Source organism: Terrapene carolina, unplaced genomic scaffold (assembly GCF_002925995.2).
Source record: "Terrapene carolina triunguis isolate 2854851 unplaced genomic scaffold, T_m_triunguis-2.0 Scaffold68, whole genome shotgun sequence".
Classification (NCBI taxonomy): domain Eukaryota; kingdom Metazoa; phylum Chordata; order Testudines; family Emydidae; genus Terrapene; species Terrapene triunguis.
In genome coordinates, this window is record NW_020664419.1 from 41391434 (window position 1) to 41414455 (window position 23022).

Consider the following 23022-nt stretch of genomic DNA (forward strand, 5'->3'; position numbering starts at 1 on the left):
CTTTTCCTCACAGTCATTTTTAACCTCGCTACAATGTATGACTCAAACGTTGACATACATTTTCTGAAACGTTCACAGTGCAGTATTTTGTGGCCTGACCAAACCTGGTATATGTCATTAAAAATAAACATTTTTTATAAAAATAGAATACTTTAAGTGTTTACACTAACAACCAGTTATAGCCTACACCAATCAAGCTATACAGTAATACGCACAGAATTCCACAGGAACAGAAATGACAGATGATGCTTGCCCTAAAGCTACAGTACTCTTCCCTAAATAACAAAAACTTTAATTAGTATCTCTTTTGAAAATCACTTCTGGTCATGATTTAGGAATATACTATGTATCAGAACTCACTGGGCTGGATTAACTCAAGGAGCAACTATGGGTGCTAAAAAAATGTTTCTTCTTTTGTCCAATTTTCTTAATCCTTCAGTACTGGCATGCAAAGGTTGGCAGTAATCCCAGCATATTGCAACCTTTTTGGTTCAGAGTTGGCTTTCCTCAGCTGGCTCAGCATCTCTTCTCAACCCCTTACACACACTATGCTGCAGCTCCTTTCCGTGGTTGGCTGGCATAGTTGCAGCTACTAAACATGTGGTCATACCAGCCAGCAGCTCCTCCGGGTCGCTTGGCTCCTCGCACTGTTACTGCTCCACTGTTTACTTGACTACCTCTCCAAATGGTGCTTCCAAAACTGCTGCATCCTAGGCTTTAGCCTACTGGTTAATATGGACTCCTTACATTTTTACTCTCATGGAACAGTTAAAACACTTTATTGACAGAAGAGAAGCCTCACAATTTTCAGTAAGAAATCTGTACATACAGTTTCTCAAAGGAGTGACTGAATTTTGGAATGACAGACACATTAACATTGAGATAGCTTTTTTCCGGGTGTGTTCCCTTACATTTTATGTACAGCATAAATATACTGCTCCTCAAAAGCTGACACACTCATTTTATTTCATGGCATTTTGGAATGTTGAATATCATTTTAGAAACTTGCCATCAGACTGGCTCTAAGGAACCTTATTGATATAACGGGCAAACGAAGAACAAAGGTAGAGTCCACTTTATACAACAGGAAACATTGTACAGTCTTGGAATTCTCATTATCTGGCCTGGTCTTTGTGTGAAAACCATTACTGCACTGCCCACTGCCCAATAGTACATGCAACAGGAATGGTACATCAAGCTTGAGCAATTGGTACTCTAGCTTTTCCCTTTGCATTAATCGTGAGTCTCTGTACATCCCTGCTGCTCACCTCTCATTCTGTTGTACATGCTCTAAACTACAATAGAACCCAGGCTGCAAATGGTGAGCACATTCATTTCACAAATGAATGAGAGCTGGTGGGTACTAGCACTAGATGGTGGTAGCTGTAGTCTGGTAAATAGAAACAGCTGCTCCAAATATTTGGGATTTACCACGGTAGTGTGTAGAATCCCATAGCTATAAACAACATATCATCTCATCAACAGTGCAGTTTGGACAACATCAAACATGTGCAACAGTGTTTTCACAAAAACTGGGCAGTGAAAAAGTAGTGGACAAAACACACTTTTGTTCATACTACTACTAATGGATTTCTCTCTGGCAATGTATTGTAGACAAACCTGGTCATGTATCCACATCTCTGTCTATGTTATCTTGTGATGACAAAAGAGAAGGATAGGGAGCAATGCATTTCACATTGACATATGTAGCATTGACATGAACATAATGCTCTCCAATAAAAGTGGAGAAGATTGTTGATATATCTGAAACCAGTTCAGAAAATGCTGGGCGCATTTCAGGTTTTGGATGCCAACACTTTAGCATGACTTCATACCTGCCATTGAAATAAAAAGACAGTAAGTGCTCATCTATGAAATATGTAAAATAAACCCAACAACCCAGAATCAATAACATTTGCAGGATATGTTGCAAACTATTTACTTACAGTGGATCAGGGCAGTATTCCGGTTGCAATAGCCTTCTTCCTTGTAATAAGTAAACAGTTATATCAAAAGAATTCACGTCAGGGTAGGGCGGTGCTCCTCTTGTCATAAGTTCCCACAACAACACACCAAAGGACCACTAATAAAACAAATCAATAGTAAATCACAGGAGAGAGAGGGTTTTGAACTCCACTTGTAGAATATGGTCTGACAGATTTGATCATATCCATTTTCCCCTGTGAAACAAGCTATTTTACTGCATGCAGCTTATAATGCTGCAAAGAATTGAGGAACCACTTAAACCAGAACCAGAGAAACTGAACTAAGCAAGTTAAAGAAAAATAAAGGTCTATGGGTCAGCTACTCAGCTGGTGAAATTGGCAGAGCTCCTTTGAAGTCAACGGAGCTCCACCAATTTACAGCAGCTGAGGACTGGGCTAATGCTATATAAATACATATTGGAGAATACAAATGGCTGAAATTCTATACATCAGACTAATCTGAATCTGAATTAAATTTAGGCTAAAATACAAAGTGATGCAGCCAACTAGTGACTTCAGCTAGTAACTTTTTTTCTTCATATGTAGTCAGGTAACATTTGGTCGCAATGGTCAAAGTTTTTATAAAGCAAATAAAGCCTCTTCAAGAGCTGTTATCTTTTAAGAATGTGAAAGCTAACTTTGTGTTTTCTACAGTTGCAGACCTAGGATCCAATCCTGCTCTCAGTAAACTCAGTGATAGATTTATCCTCCGTTTCACTGGGAGTGCGATTAGGCCCCCGTTTCTTTCCTGACCAGCGACTGACAAACATGCCAAACTGCTGTCACTTTGTCATGAGCACAAATGTTCTCTGTGCACTTCGATAACACCAAATTTCATATTCTTTTATGAGCTGGAGTAGGATTCCACCCTAGTCTTGGCTTGGACATATATTCTTAGTGGATTAATCAAATGCCATAAAGATGCCTTTGGCGGTATTTCTAGGAGTGTTTTTAAACGAGGAAATTTAGTAAATATACATAAATAGGCTGTACATTACCACATCTGATTTTGTAGTGAACTTCTGAGTTTGCAAACTTTCTAAAGCCATCCATTTCACTGGCAGTTTAGCTCCTGTTTTATTGTGCACACTGTAGTATTCTTTATCATAGACATCTCTAGCAAGACCAAAATCAGCAACCTTGACAGTGAATTTTTCATCCAGCCTATGAAAATGACAAAAAATATTATCTGTAGCTGAGTAGACAGGATTTACAATGACTGTGAATATTCTCTAAATTATAATAAGTGACTTGTATGTTTGAGACCGTAACTTTTGAAGTCAGCACTCTATCTTGCATCTATTAACTCACGCTAAATTGAAACAAAAGACATGTGATATCCATTTAACAAATTGAATGAACTCAGGAATATTACTGCTATTGCCCTGATCATTCAAATTACAATTCTTTAAAAACAGTTGCATCATAAAAAAGGTCTCTAATACTGCCCTGTACATCCAGACAGTGAATGCTGCACCATTTCTTATATAGTTGCTTCTTCTTCCAGCTACCTGGAAATCTACTAGTTTTCATATTGAGATACCATCTTTCCCATTCACTGATAGTTTAGACAAGACAACTCTTCTTTATCACACTAATTGTTCAATTTGATGATAGTTCATAGCAAAGGAGGTATTAGGTGTACATATTGAAATACACAGAGCTGATCCATTGGTTGGTGTATTTTTGTTATTTAATAGATAAGTAATACGAGATGGAAAAGGGCCTATACGGCAAATCCTTCCCCCTTCCTTCCTGGCTTTGGAGGGTCCCAGACACAGTATTATTGGTGTGGTTTTATTGGGTAGGAAGGCAGCATTTGGGGAGCCCACACAGGGGGTTCATGTTTCCATAGACCTGTAAAGCCCAAGTCTATGTGGGCTTCCAGGTTATTCATAAAGCAGGGCCTGGGGTAGGGAAGGATTTGGGGTGAAGGTGGACCCATCAGCTGCTGAGAAGAGTCACTGGCCATTACCCTGTCTGGAATGGAGGTGGATGAGCAGCAGTAACTAGTGCAACCTCAAGGCTACAGTAACAGCCATGTTGCATCCGAGGGAGAAGGATGTTTCCACCCAAGCCCCAGTAGGACAATCCTATAGCACACCTGGCCACCTGGATGAAGGGAGACATTTTAGCCCTTACACTGTAACTAAAATAAATTTTTGGAGTAAACTTGAGATTGTTTGCCTAAGAAAGAGTCCTAGAAGAGGGAACAAAACAGAAGTATGTAAACTAATGCATGTTACAGAGGAAGTTCTGTTCTTCCTTCCTCATTTAGAACAAGGGAACATTTGATAAAACGGAACCATGGCAAATTAAAAACTGATCAAATGAAATTATTTTTGACACAACACATGATTACTTAGACAGTGGAACTCATTGCCACATGATGTCATTGAGGGATCTTGCTAGTAAGATTCAAAGAGGGATTGAACATTTATAGGGATAACAAAAACATCCAGAATTCTAATAGATAATGCTAAAAAAGGAAGGGACATTAAACTTCATGCTCGGTGCTTGAACCAATCTCTAATTATTAGTGATTGGGATGAGACCTTTATGGGGCAAATTATCCCATATCTGCCGAAAGTGGGAAAGTTTCTTGCACATTCCTCTGGCACCAGAGACAGAACACTGTACTAGATGGACCATTGGGTCTGATCCAGTCTGGCAATTCCTGTGTTCATAAAAAGCCTGAAAAATATGTAACCCCTCACTCTTCATTACAAATCCCTGGATCTGCAGGGTAACTGAATTAGGAGATGCTTTCCATAGCAAGCACACTTAAAAATATTATATAGCAAGGGTGAATAACCTACCAGGGCTCCAAGTCCTCACACGTACAGAAAGTAAAGTCTAATGATTAATACTGTAGCACATTAATTCCTACTGTAGGTGATGAATCAGCATAATATGGGCAAGTACTATGTCAGTCATTGTGCGAACTAAGCTGTCTGGTCACCCAGACACTAATAAGATTCTTTGCATAATTTTGTTTCATGCACTTTTGTGCAGAATCAAGCCAAAACGATGTCAAGTCTGTGCAATGAAAGACCCACTGTCAAGCAGTCTCATTGTTACTATTTCTTTGTTTTTCCCATTTTGTGTTCCACAAAGTTTCACCATATTTACCTCCTTACCGCCAGGTGAGGCAGCATAGAAAGGCAGTTTATGGGTAGCTTGGGTGAAAGCACAGTGTTAAAAAAGGCAAGCTGAGACAACGCAGTTTAAATTCCCTCAAAAGATTCCTTTTTAATTCTCTGGCAGCCCAACTTTGAGAGCTGCCATCCTCCCTTTCCTTTTTCTTCTGCCTGCACACAACATGCTTATGTGTAACCTTAAATCTTTAACAGGCTAAAGCAGCTCATTTGTATGTGAGATTAATAGTATCAGTATAACATAAAAATACATTTCTGCTGCAATATATAGTCCAGGAAGCTTTACATTTATCACAGGGTTACTCTCCCCACAATAATGTGATAATGTGGCATGGAATTAGAGTATTGTACTTACATACAATTTCTTGCAGCCAAATCTCTATGGACAAACTTTTTGCTTGCAAGGTATTTCATACCTTTTGCTACTTGAAGGCCAAATCCAATCAAATCTTTAACTGTTGGGTTCTGTAAAACATGGACATTTACAAGCGTTAAAAGGATATAGTAAATTATGGGGAGTATTGATTGGGAATGCAGTTGGCCATCTAGACTGTCACTTTTTGCCATGACCTTAATGTTTTTGGGCTTTGTATCCTGCCTTCAATTTGTATTAAAAACTCCCAGTGAGAGGCAGAAGTTGGCAATGAAACCAGCTACAAGCTTAGATCAGGCTCCAGCTAATAGCAGCTAAACACAACTTGATAGTAAGACAACATAAGTAAAACCAGCAAAACTTCCGGTCTGTGGGTTCATGGAATATATAATATAACAGACCAGAACCCCTGGGCTAGTCAAGCTCAGTGCAGTACCAAGGGGATGGGTTAGGCAAAGGCTGGCAGGGGGCCAGTTTGACCCCCAGTATAATTTCAAGCAGCCTTTAGGCTGCACTAAGTTACACCTGGCTGCCGTGGTCCCAAAGGATCATCCCAGCAACTGGAGGTCACCAGAGTGAAGAGGACTCACACTTGGCCTTACCAGCCTCAATGCTGGGGCTGGGGTCACATGGGGTTACTATGCCAACTGTACACCAGGAATTCCCAGGTAGCAGATTAAATGTAAAGTTCACATCAGTAAGAGAACAGCATTTGCCCCATTCTCTTTACATACTCAGTTCCAATATCGCCTGCACAGTCATTACAATCTTTTGTTCCCTGTCACAGTGACTGTATCAATTTATGAATTCTTTTCTGTTTTACGAACAACAATGATGATTGCAACCTTCAGTGTGGATTAGAACCTCTGTTTTGGGGGCAGGAACAGACTACGGCTGGGAGACTGAAACAGGCCCATCAACAACTGAGGCCTTGGCTACACTGGTGCTGTACAGCGCTGCAACTTGCTGTGCTCAGGGGTGTGAAAACGCCCCCCCGAGCGCAGCAAGTCCAGCGCTGTAAAGCGCCAGTGTAATCAGAGCCTGCAGCGCTGCAAGCTATTCCCCTCGGAGAGGTGGAGTACATACAGCGCTGTGAGAGAGCTCTCGCGGCGCTGGCGGCGCGACTACACTCGCGCTTCACGGCAGCGCTGGGAAGTCCCGAGTGTAGCCAAGGCCTGAATAGTTCAGCCTGGCAGAACAACAGGGTTGCTCTTACACAACCACTGACTTTTAATGACTCTGCCACAGCAATTCCAGTGGGGGTTGGAGCATGGAAAATACCCACTGGAAGGGCAGAAAGAGAAAAGACTTCACATGCAGCTTTTAAAATGACATGCTCTCCAAGCAAGGAGAGTCATTCCAACCTGAGAAACATGACATAGCTGGAGGAGTGGGGGCAGTAGGATCTGGCATTCCCCCAATGCCAACTGACCAAATCCCAGCAACACTCAGGAATGATAAGAATTCGGGGTGGGGATGCATTCAAGATGTCGTTTTGCCTAGATTTGCCTACAGGAGTATTGCTCCTGTGCTGAGAGTAAAGTGTGTGTGTTAAAGAAGTTCCTGTGCAAAGCCTGTGTTCCTTACTTTACCTGCCATGTGTTCACAAAAACTTAAACCATACACCAGCATGCCCATGGGGGTAGAGCTCTGGAGGGAGTCTGCATAAATGACTGGGAAGGCTTGGGAGGTCCAGCACTGGTTTCTGGGCCTAGGACAGTTGAACTGCAGGGTCCCACATCTCAAGGAGGGTTCCAGATGGGAAGTATGCACTCTGGGAGTGTGCCTTGAAGACCAGACCTAGCAACAGTGTCTGGACACTGCCCAGACCCAGCTAACCTCGAAGTATGTGGGATCCAAAGGTTCGGACTGATGCAGAAGACTGGTGACCATCCACTTGGGGGCTCAGCCAGGACTGTCACAGTCATCATTTTCAGTCCAGTCTGAACATATTGCCTAGGCAGACCTGATGCCAAGGCCAGCAATCCAATTTATTCAATCAGAAATTACATAGACTCAGAAGTTTAATACCAATGTGTAAATGCTGTATCTGACTGCATGACTGTTTGTTATACAACTATAACACCCTCCAGGTTTCTATGAGGTTAAGCTTGCTCTGGACAGTTCTTTCTGTGAAACAACACTGTTCCACTGGCTTGTTTCTTTATTATATTATCATTGGTATTGCCGTATCCCTTAAGAGCCCCAGACACGGACCAAGACTGCACTGTGCTAGCTGCTGTATACACACAGAGCAACCAGACAGTCTCTGCCCCAAAGAGCTTACCATTCTAGCACAGGTCATTGTTTAACTGACTATTTACTAACTGTATCTTGCTACACATATACAGCCTCAGTTACCTAAAGGCTCCTGTACATGGCTATAAGTGGGCGAAAATGCACTAGAGCTGTGTAAAGGAGCCTTAACAGAACGGAGAATCAGGTCCATTATCTTATACTTGGTAAAAGCGCTAAAACACATTCTACTAACTTGTACTCTTAGTGCAAATTTGAGAGACTTGAACTTGTACCAACCATTGCTCTGTTTCTCGTGTCTTTAAAAAAATAAATAAAATCACAAAGACTTTGTTGCGAGTGTGGCACTGAAAATAGCAGCCAGATACGATAGTCCCTTTGCATCAAACACCCAGGGCCAGATCTGCAGCGGGTGTAAACTGGCACAGCTCCCTTGAAGGTAATGAAACAGTGCCAATTTACAGCACTGGATGGTCTCGCACACCAACTTTAATCTAAGAAACAAAAGGTGTTTATAAAAAGGGGCTTATGGATGGCATTGGTAAATCTTTACTGTCAACGAGTTTTGGGAATATATTCTGAAAAAGAATATAGGACTCTCAGAACAGTGGTCAATATACAGAAATAATACCATTTTATAAACTGAATGTAGCTGTCAGATCTATAATACTGTTACAAGGAGTGCTCAAACGTCACCATTTAACAGATCTGATAACGTACTTACATGAGTCTCGTTCCTAATGAAATTTCGAAGATCTCCATGTTTCATATACGGAAGCACCACCAAAGGAGACCCCTCACTGGGCAAGCAAATTCCCAGTAGTGACAGGACGTTGGGATGAGTGAAATCTTTCATGATGATCCCTTCTTTGAGAAACTGAGCTACTTCTTCCAGGTCTGTAATTCCTGAGAGATCCGGCAGCAGGGGGTTGGGGGGCAGGGGGGAGAGAGAGAGAGAGAGAGAGAGAGAAATCAAACTGCAATACATCTCAGGTGCAATAAATTCTAACTTACCAGAAACTAGAGGGGATAGATATAATTTTGAAAACTGGCCATTTTCTCCCACTCCCCAAGCAGGGAGGTAGAGTTGAAACAATGATCCAAATCTGGTTGTGGAGTTTGACACATGGTTCACATTGAAGTCAGTGGACCTGATCCCATAAAGCAGGGGTTCTCAAACTGGGGGGTTGCAACCCCTCAGGAGGCCATGAGATTATTTTATGGGGGTCATGAGCTGTGAGCCTCCACCCCTGAACCCTGCTTCACCTCCAGCATTTATAATAGTGTTAAATATTTTAAAATGTGTTTTTAATTTATAAAGGGGGTTGCATTCAGAGGCTTGCTGTGCGAAAGGGGTCACCAATACAAACTGAGAACCACTGCCATAAAGCATGACTTTACTCATGAACATGCTCATGAACTACTCAGGTGAATAGCTTCATTGAGGTCACAGTTACCCGCATGTATAAGTGTTTTCAGGCTTGGGCTCAGTTTGAACTACATATTAATATTTATATTTAGAGTATAGTCCAGTAAGTTTTCAACACTGTCTGGTTCAAAGCAAGCTGTGTTATAGAATATATTCAATAATCCATCATCTGGATATATCTGTCTCTCTCAAATACTTTATTATTTTTATTCCCCCCTTTTTATAGTAATTTTTTTAAAAGTAATGCCTGAAGATAAAGCCAGGAATGAATCATTACTACACTATGTATGAACTTCCTTCTGCTGGTTTTCAATTTCATTTATAAAAACCAAACCTAAGCCAAGTTAATGGTGTGCAAAATGCTATTTCCCCTCCCCTACCTCTTCCCCCTACGCCCATGTTTGAATTTGGGGAAGATGTGAATGTTCGTTTTGACAAACAAATTTATAGAGCCAAATTTATCCCTTCTGTAGCTGAACTGAAAGCAGTGGATTTACCCCAGGGATGAATTTGGCTCTTAGTAGTTGCAGCTGAAGTCAATCTTTTATAGGTGAAAGTGGAACTCTGCAGTGCAATTTCCTATTTTGGGTTCCTCTGGCTGCCTTACGAGCTATGATGATATCTCACTATTAAAAAATGTAACTCACTGTTCAAGGACTTCACAGCACAATGAATTTTCCTGCCATCATTATCCAGCAACGTCCCATGGTACACACACCCAAAATGCCCTGTGTGAAGAATGAGTAATGTTAACCTCAGTCTCAATAAGTAAGATTAGCTTTATATTACTTTTTACTTTACGGACTAGCAATTATGCTATAACATAGTCATTATAGACTCTGATTTCAGACATTTGCAATGTATACTTTATAACACATTAAGCTGCAAGTACATAAAGCTAAAACTCTATTTCCAGCATAATTGATATTTCTTGATTTAGATGGAAAGAATAAATAAATGACACAAGGCTAGCTCCACAACTGCCTAATATTCTTGCAATGATTATGTTAAAAAAACAACAGCATTCCTTCTTTCCCCGCATACTCTGCTATTTGATATATTCTGGAGGAGAGGCCTGAATGGCTCAAGGGAGTGATAAGGGGGAACTGAGCATTTCACCTGCAGTTCACCAGTTAAAAATCCAGTCAGTAGGGCATGATCAGAGGTCTCTGTGAAATAAGTTGGGCGTCTTGCATAGGGTCAGATTCAAAGCTCTCTGAAGTCAATTGGAATCTTCCCGTTGACATCAATGGGCTTTGGAACATGACCCTAGTTTTCAAATAGTGTGTCACCGAAAAATGATAATCACAATTTGCGTTCTTGCCGTCAGTCTCAGCAGAGAAATGAATAGGTGTGTAGAGTAGATTGAAATCCTCTCTCATCCCTGGAGAGGGGCCTTTGGGTTAAGGAAGGGGCAGCATGGAGAAGCACACCCTGTCACAGCCCATGCTAACCTGCTCTGTGGATCAACAGAGAACTTAGAGCTTCAGGGCTGTGCATTTTCTAAGAACACTTATCACAGTTAATAAAAATAGATACCCTGGAGGATCCCAATCAATGAGGTTGCATGTTCTTAAATAGGTCTAACAATAGGGTTTGCCTGCCGACATCATGAATGCATATTCACTGGGCACGAGAGGTAAAGGATCATTTAAAATTAATATTAACATTTGCAGTCACAGAGCTGAAGCAGTTTTTCAAGCATTAGCACTTCAGAAAATAAGGCCGAGGAATTCTACTTAGGATGCAGAGTCACAAGTTCTGGGCAAAACCAAAGGCGGCTTTGGTCCTGCAAAGTGGAATTGGCCAGGAGTCTGTTTTGCAAAAGCAACCAAAATTTCCCAAGTTTGGAACCTGGGCACATTTTATGCAAGCCCTCAAGTATGGGTCAGTTAAATTTTTCTAGCTTTGACCCTTTCTACCTACGAAAGGGGCAATTTAAAATAGGGAATGAGGGGGCATAGTAAATGAAATCAGTGACATTTTCTGGCAGTTTTCCAATATTTAAAAAAATGTAGGGAATTTTTTATGTTTATTTGGGGAAAAAATAATGTCCTGCTCTTGCTATGGGAAACATGATCTATAACTAGGGTTGGCAGAATTCAATTTTTTAAAATAATTTCAACAGATATCAATATTTTATTTTTAAGCATTTTTTTTATCAATTTAAATTTTCACAGTTGTGGGAAATTATGGGGGCATCAGACAAAAATTATTTAATGACAGACATTGAGATTCAAAAATTTAAAGCTATACAACCATTAAAACTCACATTGTCAATGTCACAGGTCCAAATATACAACGTAAACATCCATAAGTCAAACTCTATTAAGTTCTCAAGCAGCACTTTCCTTACTTTGCTCATCTGTAAATGTTGATTATTATCAATGGAAATATTGTGAGGTATGGTGAAATCAACATTTACGAATTTAGAACCCAATCCTTCCCAGTCTAACTATAATGCACTGAGGGGGATACAGTGCCTGTTTGTTTGATTTGTGACTATTTTCCTGCACCACAGAAATTGGACAAATGGTTTACAGCCAAGTTTCCATCATTGTTCACTGGTTTTCTACCCCTCAGTTTTTGTGTGCGCAACTGGAGACATTTTATGCCTGATTCTGAGAGGTGCTGAAAACCCAAAACTTTCACTTAAGTCATCCAGGTATATTGAAGTGCACAAAATTAGTGAACACCTCTAAATATATTGACCTTGGCATGGGGGTCAGGAAGAATGGGAGATCCTGGTGTGTAGGGGAAAGGAGGAGATGGGAGTGGGTCAGGCACCCAAAATCTCCATCATTAATGGGAAGAACAGGGGCATTGTTATAGTGGAAAGGGAGAATGAGGGGACACAGAGCCCCTGGCATGGAGGGGAAGAGAGCAATGAAGGGAGAGGGACATGGTGGACACAGAGCCCATGCCATGTGGCAGATGGTGGAATGGGGGAGGATGACACAGAGCCCCTGGCATGGGGGATAATGCAGGGAGTCCCTGAAATAGAGGGGGATGGTGGGTAGCACACAGGGAGGTTGGGGTTGGGGTGAATATGGAGGGATGCTAGATGTCCCTGGTCTGAGCAATGTGCTCAGCCTATAAAAACAACAAAGTGTGCAAGCCTCTAGTTAAATGACTGCAATATCTTTCAGTGATATGTTAGATGCTGTCTTCAGAAAGGAATATGATGAATGGCTGTGCAAAAATGTTAGTTAGCAAGATAAGAGTTGAAATACTTACCTCTTCCTATTATCTCGCTAAAATGCACAATCAGGCTGTCAGCACCAATGACTACATGCTGAACTTCTTTGACCAGGTCTGGATTTAAGGCACCGATGTCAATGTGGACATTAGTTTGCAGCAGTGGACTGGCTAAATCTGAATCCCCACTGGACAGAATGGATGCTAGGTCTGTGTGAGGATACTGTGCTGGTCTGCATGAGCCATTCTGAGACAAATTTGGAAACTGATCTGCAAGATGAACAGAAATTATTTTAATTCTTTTAAGCTTCCTGCTGTGCTCACTGGAAGATCAAGAGGTGTATTTAACTGGTACTTGTGCAAAGTCAGTTATACTCAATCAGTCTGGAAGTTAACCTGCTTTACAACACACCCCGTCACAAAAGGGAAAAGGAAAATATAGGTAGCTGCCTTGCCAAAGCTCATGTAAACTACGTCACCGAAGACAGAAATTTACTCTGTGCCCAACCCAGCTTCTTTTGAAGTAAATGGCAAAACTGCCACTTACATCAGAGGGAACAGTACCAGGCCCTTCCACTTCTAGCCAATGTAAAAAAAAAAAAAAAGAAGAAGTATCTAGACTATGTAGCCATTGGAATAAAATTGGAGAAGAACACAGATGCAAGTAGGAAGTAGTAAAGGATTCAAAATACAAAACTTTGGGTTACTGTTAGATTATAATTTGGCAGGCAACTTTACATTTCATGAAATTTGATTAAATTCCCAAACTGCCTGTGACAAGCTATATTTATCTAATGGTCAATATTCAACCAGGGAAATGCCTAAAGGTGAGTCATATCCTGTAGCTTCCAAAGATAATACAGTTGGTGTAACATGAAAAAAAAAAACAATTTGTCAACAGATTTTAAATTACAGCAATTGCAATGTTTCAGTTAAGCATAGTAAATGATTTGGGAATAGTTTAAATCAATATAACATTCACTTTTTTGGTATTGTTTCTTAAACATTTTACTACCGTTTTGTATAATAGAATCAAAGAGCCAAATTTTACTTTCAGTTACATATGGAATGAGTCCAGCAGAGTCAATGAGCAGAATTTAGCCCACTGTCAAAGAAAACCCCTAACAGATGAGGCTATTTTATCAGAGAGAAAAAAGGAATTGGACATAGATATGTTACATGAAATTATAAAATGCAGATAGTGCTAAAATTATTCATTAGATTCCAGATATTAACTCCATGCTGTTATGTTTAGAAACACAAATCCCTCACATTTATGCTGCACAAGGAGGGAATGTATCCAATTATCACTATGTAACTGAGGCGAGTCTTTCCAGTTTTGTAAAATAATGTTAATAGCTGTTATCAGTGTACCTCGAAGTTTTCCAATCTTCTTTTCATTTTATTCCTTACAATAATTGATATGCATATCAAAGGCATATTCAATATTAATTTAGTTTTTGTGATTTTCTAGGAATATGCTGTAGCTTTCTTTTATATCAACAAGATGAAGGAGCCTTGTAGGAGAGTATGGCAAACATGTCCTGGACAGAGGAAGGTGAATAACTGATTTTTCAGTTTGCTGGTAGTTCAAAAAAAAAAAATTGGGGGAGGGGAAAAAATCAGTTTGACCTAAACCAAATTAGAAAATTCTGAAAAATTTCAGCAATCAAAAAAGTCCATAAAAATTATTTTCTGGTTGAACAAAACATTTACTTTGACCCATAATGAATTGTTTAGTGCCGTTTCTGGACATTTTTTTAACATAAAAGCAAAGGAAATTAAGGGCTAGCTTCACCAAACAGCTGGAGGAGGAGGAGGTAGTACCTTTAGCCCAATGGTTAGGGCAATCACCAAGGGATGTGGGAGACCCACATTCAATTCCCCCCTCTCCCTGATGTAGACCAGCAATCTGAACTTAGGTCTCCCACATCACAGGAGAGTGCCCTAGCATAGGCGCTGACTCCGTGGGTGCTCTGGAAAATTGGTGGGTGCGGCAGCTCCCCATGGCCCCGCCCCACCCCCCCTGCTCCAGCTCACCTCCGCCTCCTCCGCGAGTGCCCCACCACATCCTGCTTCTCCTCCCTCCCAGCCCTTGCGCCGTGACACAGCTGATTCGCGGGGCAGGGAGGGACGGGGGAGGAGGAGGAACGCTGCGAGCTGGGGGAAGAGGTGGGGCCGGGCCGGGGATTTGGGGAAGGGATCCAATAGGGGCAGGGAGGAGGCAGAGTTAGGGTGGGGATTTGGGGGATGGAATTGGAATGGGGGCGGGGCCAGGGGCAGGGATGGGGGCGGGGCGGGGCCAGGGGTGGAGAAATGCATGGGGGCACGGGCACCCACCGGCGCCAGAGAAAGTTGGCGCCGTTGTGCCCTAGTCATTGTGGTCTGGTGGTCTTGATTTCTCCTGTATGTCCCCTTGGTGAATGCCCTAACTATCAGGCCAGTCTCCATCCCAGTGACTATTCAAGCATTTTGTACAAAGTGGAACAGCTTTGACAGGAGAGACTGAGAAAGACCCACATAAGCAGACTTAATTGTACAGCTTGATTTTTGAACCATCAGTTGAGTTGCAGTGTTGGGCAGTTAGAATATACGTCATTTCATTTTTAAGTGAGCATAACTGATGTAGGAGTCATTGAGACACCCTTAATGTTATCCTCGCAGGCTCTTTTTGGAGTAGAATTGCACCTTTTACCTGGTAGACCTACATAAACATATAAGAGTGAAAAATTCATAAATCTGCAGCTCCTCATTAAGGTTTGGAATATGGTATTTTTTTCTATAAATTTTTTACACTGATTTTACAACGTGTTCACTAGTCTCATCTCTTTTTGCCACTCAGACTATAATAAAAATTAAAAAAAACCCCACCTCAGTTTAACCTGGTGAAATACTCCTGAAGTCTACTTTCTATAAAAAAGCAGGTGAAGGTCCCTAACAAAAGACAGACAGGTCTGATGAAAAATTGAGCAATAAGATATAGTTCAAAACAGGTGGTCATATGAAGATAGCTGAAAAACAAGAAAGTTAAAAATATGGCAGTGTCTGCTCAGATTAACAACAGAGACGCACCTTCTAGAAACGTTGATCTGTAGTCTACAGAGTCACTAGAAACCATTTCTGTAGTTGGACTTATGCTCCTTGCGCTCACAAGCCTATCCAAATGAGGAGTGTGCACTCTTCCATCATAACGAACTAAATCACTACCCAGATCTGAAAGGGGGTTTGAAAGAAACAGTGTCAAACTCATGTATAGTGAGTTCCTAATTTGGAACACGTATAGGGGCTAGATTTTTGGCTGTACTGAGAAGGGGGGGCCACCAGAGAAATTCAGGGAAATGTGCTGTCCTGAGCCTCAACAAAAGTTAGAGCAGCCTGGGGGCTGCTTTAATTTATACCAGCTGGCTGTAGTCCCTGGCTGTAAGGGACCCCACAACATTTGAGTATAGATGAAGTACAGTTCACTCCAGCCATGCCCTCTTCCCGCCCCTTAGGCCAAGACTGACTGGGGGAGAGGACGGGCTAGGGTTTACCCCACTTGAGAGCTCCCCAACCTCAGGGGAATTCTCAGCTGGCCAGATCTGCTTTCTGGCCCTTCACACAGCCCTGGCACCAAAAAGGAGCTGAAATGCAACCGAAGACTGAACCTATATTTTGCAATTTCTACTGGCAGGGTATATGAGAAGGATATTACATTACATCTAGGCAGTGCATAAAATAGTTTAAGCTTTAAAAGAACCCACATATTTTTTAAATTACTTCATGAAGTTAGCAATGATGCACCTTTAATTTGTTTTTTCTTCTTCATCCATAGAAAAACCCCCAACAACAATAAAAATAACACTGATGTTGAGACAACTCCAGCAATCAGTCCTGTGAAATTCTGATCTTGCAGAATCAGCACTTTCCCAATAAGCGTTGATGAAACTTCTTGCTTCCACTAACAGAAACAAAGAAAAAGATATTGAAGATTTAAAATAAAAAATCCACCAAAAATATATAATACATATTAGCACTGAAATAGTGACTCTGAAATACCCATTATGGGCTAAATCCTGGCCTGAAAGGCTCCACCATGGAGAGAAGTTTGGAGTAATGAATTTGGACTGGTGGAAATAGTCCTCTGCGGTTCATCACATCCTTTCAAGAAGCCAAGTAGCCATCACACCCACAAAATTATATTGTACACATGAAACCCAGCATTTGCACACACAGACAATTACTTTGTTCTTTGCATTATGTAGCACATAGGAGCCGCAGGCCTGGACCAGAACCCCTTTGTGATAGGCATAGGTGGCAGGTGAACCTCCCCTTTGGGGAGGCTAGCCCCCAGCCCCGCCCCTTCTGCCCAAGGCCCTGTCCTCGCCAGCTGGAGTCCCGAGCTGCCCCCCCTACAGCTGGAGGAGCCCCAGCCCCGCCCCGTGGCTGGAGGAGCCCTGGCCCACCTGTCTCAGCCATGCCGGTGGGCCCAAGCACCAGGCCGCCGGCGGGCCTGAGCACCAGGCTGCTGGCTGAACTGAGTTGCCCCGGGCCACTGGCCACAGCAGAGCCGCCGCTGGTTTCAGGGGAGAGGGGAATTGAGGGCGGGGCCTCAGGGCAGAATGTAGGTGGAGCCACAGGCCTGGGTTAGGGGAGACTTAGCCTCTGCTGGCCTACAATACCTGCCGCCCATGGTGATAGGCACTGCACAAACACAGAACAAAGACGACAGTCCCAGCTCTGAAGTGCTTACAATCTAAACTGCCACTTGGTGTTAATCACCTTTTACTCAAATTGCACTGGCAAAAGTGGGGGTTTATAGGAAAAAGCACTGTATTTGATTTTAAAACAGCCCTAGTACATGTCCGTCTGGCTGAAATATGCTGCAGGTTCTGTAGTATAGTTCCCACGGTCATGTGATTCTATCCTTGCCAATTTTTAGCTAGTCAACAAGTTTTAAAAAAACAAGCAAACACACACTGACCAGCTACCAGGGCAAAATTATTTTCGGACACATGGCACTATCTCAGTCAACTGGAATGCATTGGCAATCCTTCGTCTTTCTTGTGTGGAAGTCAGTCCTTTGAGTACTGTAATGAAGGATTCGTCCATCAAAAGTGCAAAATTTCTTCTTTGCTGGGCAGACAACAATTTCCAAGACTTTTTGCCAGTAAACGAGTAGACAACATGATTAACCCCTTCACTACTGAACTCTTTGCTTCCACATGTAGAATGTGCCACATCTGTGGTTGTTAGGAGTCAAATGATTAAGGAAATATGACATAATAGAACTGATTAAATAAGTTACATAACCAGTGACATAAATGTAAAAGTGTCTGTGTATTTAATATCATATATACATAGATTAAATATGAGTGACATGGCATTTTCAATCTTCTATGAAAATGTATTTGCCAAAGGGAAAGCATAAGGAGAACATTTGATTTCATAGTTTGTCAGCTCTATATCCAAGAATTAGCGCCTGTGCATTTAACAGAAATTTTCTCTTATAATTATTTTATTTGTATTCAGGTAGAGCCTAAGAGGCACAGTCATGGACCAGGACCACACTGTGATAGGTGTTGTACAAACACATGACAAACAAACCGTCCTTACCCCAAGGAGCTTACCATCTAAATCAGTGGTCCCCGAGCTGCAAGGCGCACCCACTAGAGGGGCATGTAGAAACGTTAAGAGGGGTGTGACAGGGCTCGGGCCAGCCCCCACAGGAGGTGGGGAGGGAGCCTCCCAGCTCCACTTCGTCTCCAGTCCCAGCCCCTCCCCCAGCTGAGGCCCTGGCTTTGGTTCCTGGCCTTGACCGTAGCCTGGCCCTGGCCTCGGCCCCCAACCACGGCCCAGCTCCCAGCCCTGGCCCCACTTCCCCCCGCGGCTCTCGCTCCTGTGATTTTTGTCTTTTCTCAACAATTTTCTTAACAATTTTGAAAGATGCTTGTAATGCCATATGAATCAACACAGGGTCAAATTCTGGCCTTATTTAAATCAATGGCAACATCCTCAGTAACTCAGCGGGACCAAGTTTTGGTTCATAGAGGGTGAAGGACTTGGATTCAAGTACTTGTCCTATATATCTGCATTTTATCAAACTAATAAAACCGAACTGTGTATGTGGAGAACAGGTTATTTCATGCTTTTTCTACACAAAAAGGTGTAGGACTTGGATTCAAGTACTTGTCCTAAATATCTGCACAAAGTGCCTGATCCCATTGACTCCAAGGAAGGCCTGCAGGAACAGGACCAAAACTATTGCCTCAACATTTCCACATGCTTCCCTGTCTATCTGTCCACATCCACCTGTTGTCTCTTGTCTTACAATTTGATTGTAAACTCTTTGGGGGCAGGGACCATCTTTTGTTATTTGTCTGTACAACACCTAATATAATGTTTCACGTAAAAGAATTCACATTTTTCTGAAGAAAGCTGGAACTTAGAAATAATACGACACACACACACACACAAAAGGGAAAGTTCATGAACTGAAACCACTACCAACATGAGGATTAGAGTTGCATTTTAAGTTTGCAGGCACCATAATTCCAATGGCATCATTATTAGCTACATCATATATGGAGTGAGGGTATCCCACCTCTATATTTAGCTCACTGTGGGATTTCAGCAGATCTCTGGGAACCATACAGAAAACTGATTCAGACTGTAGGCGGATGTTCTCACAACTTCTATTTCCAACTTTTAGCACTTCACCTTTAACAGCTTCTGAATCAATGTAATTTCCCTAGAAAAAAAATTAAAAAATATTATATTAACAATCATTTAATATAATTCTTAAGGAGATGCTCTACTACTGACTCAGAAAACGTTATTTTAAGGTAGCAAAAGCAACAATTATGAAATCAAACAAAAGACTACACAATTAGTCTTCTATTGCCCAGCCAATGCACGTTTAATTTCTGTTAATGTAAATGGCAGAAAAACAAAAAGGGAAGTAAAATGTTTAAGGCCAAACTCTGTTCTCAGTTACACTCATGCAAACCCACATGATTTCTAAAAATGTAAACATCCAAGGAACATATTCTGCTGGGTTTTTTTACTGTCTCACATTTTTGCATAATTCACATGAGAAAGGAAGCATTATATAGCCCTGTTTATACAAAACTGGCATTCTGTTATCCACTACATTGTAGGCATCTCAAACATTTTGTTTTGTAAATGGCATGGGGAGATACATTATATTTACAAAGGGAGTGAAACTTGACAGCAAATTGCTCTCATAGAATTGGGCAAATTGTAGGACCATCTTATTTTGGCTGGGACAGTCCCCTTTTTAAGTCCTATCCCGGATGTCCCGACTTTTTTGGCAAAACTAGGCATTTATTGATAATCAGTTGGCAAGAGCAAATGGGACAAATGCCCAGTTTTGCCAAAAAAGCAGGGCACACCTCCCTTGGGAGAGTGCAGAGGAACAGTCAGGGAGGTGTGTGGCAACACCAGGTACCAGGGCTCAGGCTGTCAGCCCCAGGTGGCAGGACTTGGGCGAGCAGTGATGCCAGGCGGCTTAGGCCAGCCCCGTGCAGGGGGAGGGGGGTTTGGGCCAGCTCCATGCAGGGTGGGAGAGGGCACGGGCCAGCCTCTCGGGGTATCCCATTTTCTCTTTGGGAAATATGGTCACCCCAGTAAATTGGATAAATTGTTCTACAAACCAAAGATGAGCATTAACCAGAAACAATGACAGCATTAAAAGGACCCCATTCTGCACTCCTTACCCAGGAAAACTGCCCTTGACTACATCCCAGACTAAGGTGAATCATTATTATTATTGCTACTTGTATCGTGTTAGTGCCCAAAGGCCCTGTTCAGGATTAAGGAGGGTGGCCACTCATGCACCCTCAGAATACTGGACATTCGGGTACTTCTGGAAATAGCCTGGACTTGCCCCTGGCTGTGAGACTACACCCTGCCAGTGTGACCTTGCACACACAGTGTGTACAAAGTCACGATGGTGGGGGAAGAGCGGTGCGCTCTTCAAAATGGTGTCACTGTGATAGTGTGCTGGGCAACAGCAGCTGTACTGCTGTATCACCAATTAAATTGCCCCGGAGTGAACCTGAGGGGCAAAGCTGTGCCTAGGTGATAGATTGGGGATGGGCAGGAGAGAGCTGCAAGGCTATTTAGCCAAGAAGGTAGAAGGGTACAGGAAGGAAGTGCCCATGGGGGAAGAAAGACTGGTAGCCTTTTCAGAATCAGAGCCAAGAGAGATCTCTCAGGTGGAAGATACCTTCTAAGGAGCTAAGGAGTGTATGCTATTGTAAATACAGAGCTGTGTAAATTTGTTAGGGTGGTGGGGAGAACACTAAATAAATTGCAAAGGTGTTTGACCAGAAGAAAGCCTCTGAGTGGTCTGTGGCTAGAAAAGAGACAGGATCGGGACTCCGTCCTGTCATATTCCCCCATCCATGGTAGCAGACACAACCACGGCCGGTTTTGTCTCTGTACCGACAGGGACAAACCATTTAAAAACAGGGCTGTCCAGCTTAAAACCAGACAAATACCCTGTCTAGGATTAGTGTCCCCTTGGTGCTGGGCAGCATACAATATTTAAGAAGATACAGCTCCTGCCATGAAGACCTTTCAATCTAATTTGAGACAAAACGCAGAGTACTTTTAACAAACAATCGGAGGGAAGTGGGGCAGGCAGGCTGAGGGTAACAGTAATAAGAACACACTTTACCATTGGCTAGCTATGGATTTATTATTAATTATTATTATTATTTTTCCCTAAGAAAGGAGTGCTGAAGAACACATAGCCCCGACCCTGCAATGAGTTCCATGGGAGCAGATCCCTGTACCCATGCAGAGCAGATCATAATAAGTATAGGATAGTTTTGTAGGACTAAATTCTAAGGTCCTTACTCAAGTCTCTTATTCAATGGGAATTCTGCTCAGTTAAGGATCACAGAATGTGTCACATATTTTAGGGATAGAAGGGAGTGCCTATTGAGTACTACCGGGTGGAAGAATAAGATTCCCTTTCATGTTAGTTCTTTTGTTTTTTAAAAAGAATCTGTTACCCATCCCCACCCTGGTTTTTAAAGTTGGTTCCCCCTCAAGCCAGATGGGGCAGTTAGTTACTACTTGGAGTAGCCATCACAGATCAACTCTATATACCATCGGCTCCCACAACTATGAGTATCTGAAGCATGTTGAACAGCACTGAAGGATTAGAGTGGTCCTACAGATCATAAGTAGGAATAATGGAACACAATTTAAGAATGGAAGATGCAGGCTTAATGTCAGAATAATTCCTAATGGGGAGATTCAAGACTGTAACAATCTGCTAAAGGACATGGAAGGAGATCGATCAATAATCATTTAAAAATGGACTGGACAAGTTTCTTAATGTAATGGAGTCTACAAACTCCATACTAAGCATAGACAGAGGGGGGAGGAGAGTCTCTCTGGTTTACAAGAAAGCAGCTTGATCACACCCCCACGTAGCTACGAGAACTACCAATCCTGGAGGCAGGCACCCACAGCTACAACCAATAGAGAAAACAAGATCTGCTAAAGGGGAGAGCACAGAGAAGGGAAGGGGAGGCAGAAAGGCCTGAGCTAGCAAAGGGGTAGCAAACAGCTGCTCCAGACACTGTAGTGCACTTGTGCACAATCTTGTAGGGGCTCAGATGCAGCAGCACTTAATTAAACAGCCTGCCTCTGACTCAGGACAGCACTGATGGGCATTTTCAAGAGAATCTTAAGTAATGATCACATGCAGAGCGAAGACAAGTTAAAGTGTCTCACTGATAATTCTGACCTAGAGCTGCTATGGAGTCGGTTGCAGCTGTTTCTTCTACTTCTATGTATTTGCCTATCACTTCCTACATGCTGGGACAAGCTGCTGACCTGATCTGATTGGCTGTTAAAATTCCTTGTTGCCCTGCTTGCCTGGCATGTCCAACCAGAGGCTTAAAGCAAACATTGGTCTGTTCCTATGGCTTCCTTGTGAATGCCACTGGACTGCAGTTACGTACTATGATAATGGATGACAGAAATACCCAAGAATAAACAGACAGATATTGCATTTGGGAGGTTGGAAGATGAAAACATGTATAATTAGCCTGTAAGTATGGTATGGGGCAATTGGTTGAGTAGTGCCTTAGAAGGAATTCAACAAAGGAGCCGGCCATGTGGACAAACCATCCATTCCTTCTGCAGTTTGGTGGAGTTCACAAGCAAACTTGGACAGGAGGTCATTTTTCATTTACAGCTAGGATGCACTGGGCAGTCAGCAGGCCCAAAGTTCATAAGAACGGGTCACTGACTTCTTTTGGCAGGCAATAAGTAATTACATTTTCTTGTCCAGACCGAGTTTTTGGTTGTCCTAGTTTGACAGACAATAAGATTTATCCTAACTTGTGTGCTTTGCAAGTTGGCAGGAGATGGGAGCATTTCAGAAGCAGTGTTCTCAGCTCATTGGGTGGGAATTGACCAAGAGAGTGCCTCGTGTCACTCTGCCATGACCCCTCTGACCAGCCTATATGAGTAGCATTGATAAGACTTCAAAGAGCGTCACATACTTGGCAAAGGAAGATGGCTGTGATGAGGGACCTTGACACAGAGTATAATATGGAGTTTTGGAAGCCCCCCACTGAAGACAAAAAACATCTGGCA

General features: G+C 42.3%; 1 protein-coding gene across 2 annotated transcripts in view; it reads right to left on the reverse strand.

The window, feature by feature from the left end:
* Nucleotides 1-23022, reverse strand: part of MET (MET proto-oncogene, receptor tyrosine kinase) — a 51163-nt gene that overhangs the window by 573 nt on the left and 27568 nt on the right. Inside the window, exons 8-17 of one of the 2 annotated variants that reach the window (XM_026648739.1) lie at nt 18983-19129; nt 16183-16339; nt 15472-15612; nt 12439-12669; nt 9849-9929; nt 8497-8678; nt 5499-5608; nt 2984-3149; nt 1947-2083; nt 1621-1835 (exon numbers count right to left, since the gene is read on the reverse strand). In XM_026648739.1, coding sequence (XP_026504524.1) covers nt 1625-1835; nt 1947-2083; nt 2984-3149; nt 5499-5608; nt 8497-8678; nt 9849-9929; nt 12439-12669; nt 15472-15612; nt 16183-16339; nt 18983-19129 — 1563 coding nt within the window. In that variant the 3' untranslated portion in view covers nt 1621-1624. Of the gene's footprint in view, nt 1-1164; nt 1836-1946; nt 2084-2983; nt 3150-5498; nt 5609-8496; nt 8679-9848; nt 9930-12438; nt 12670-15471; nt 15613-16182; nt 16340-18982; nt 19130-23022 lie in introns of those variants that run through there. The other variant, XM_026648738.2, reaches the window with a different exon arrangement.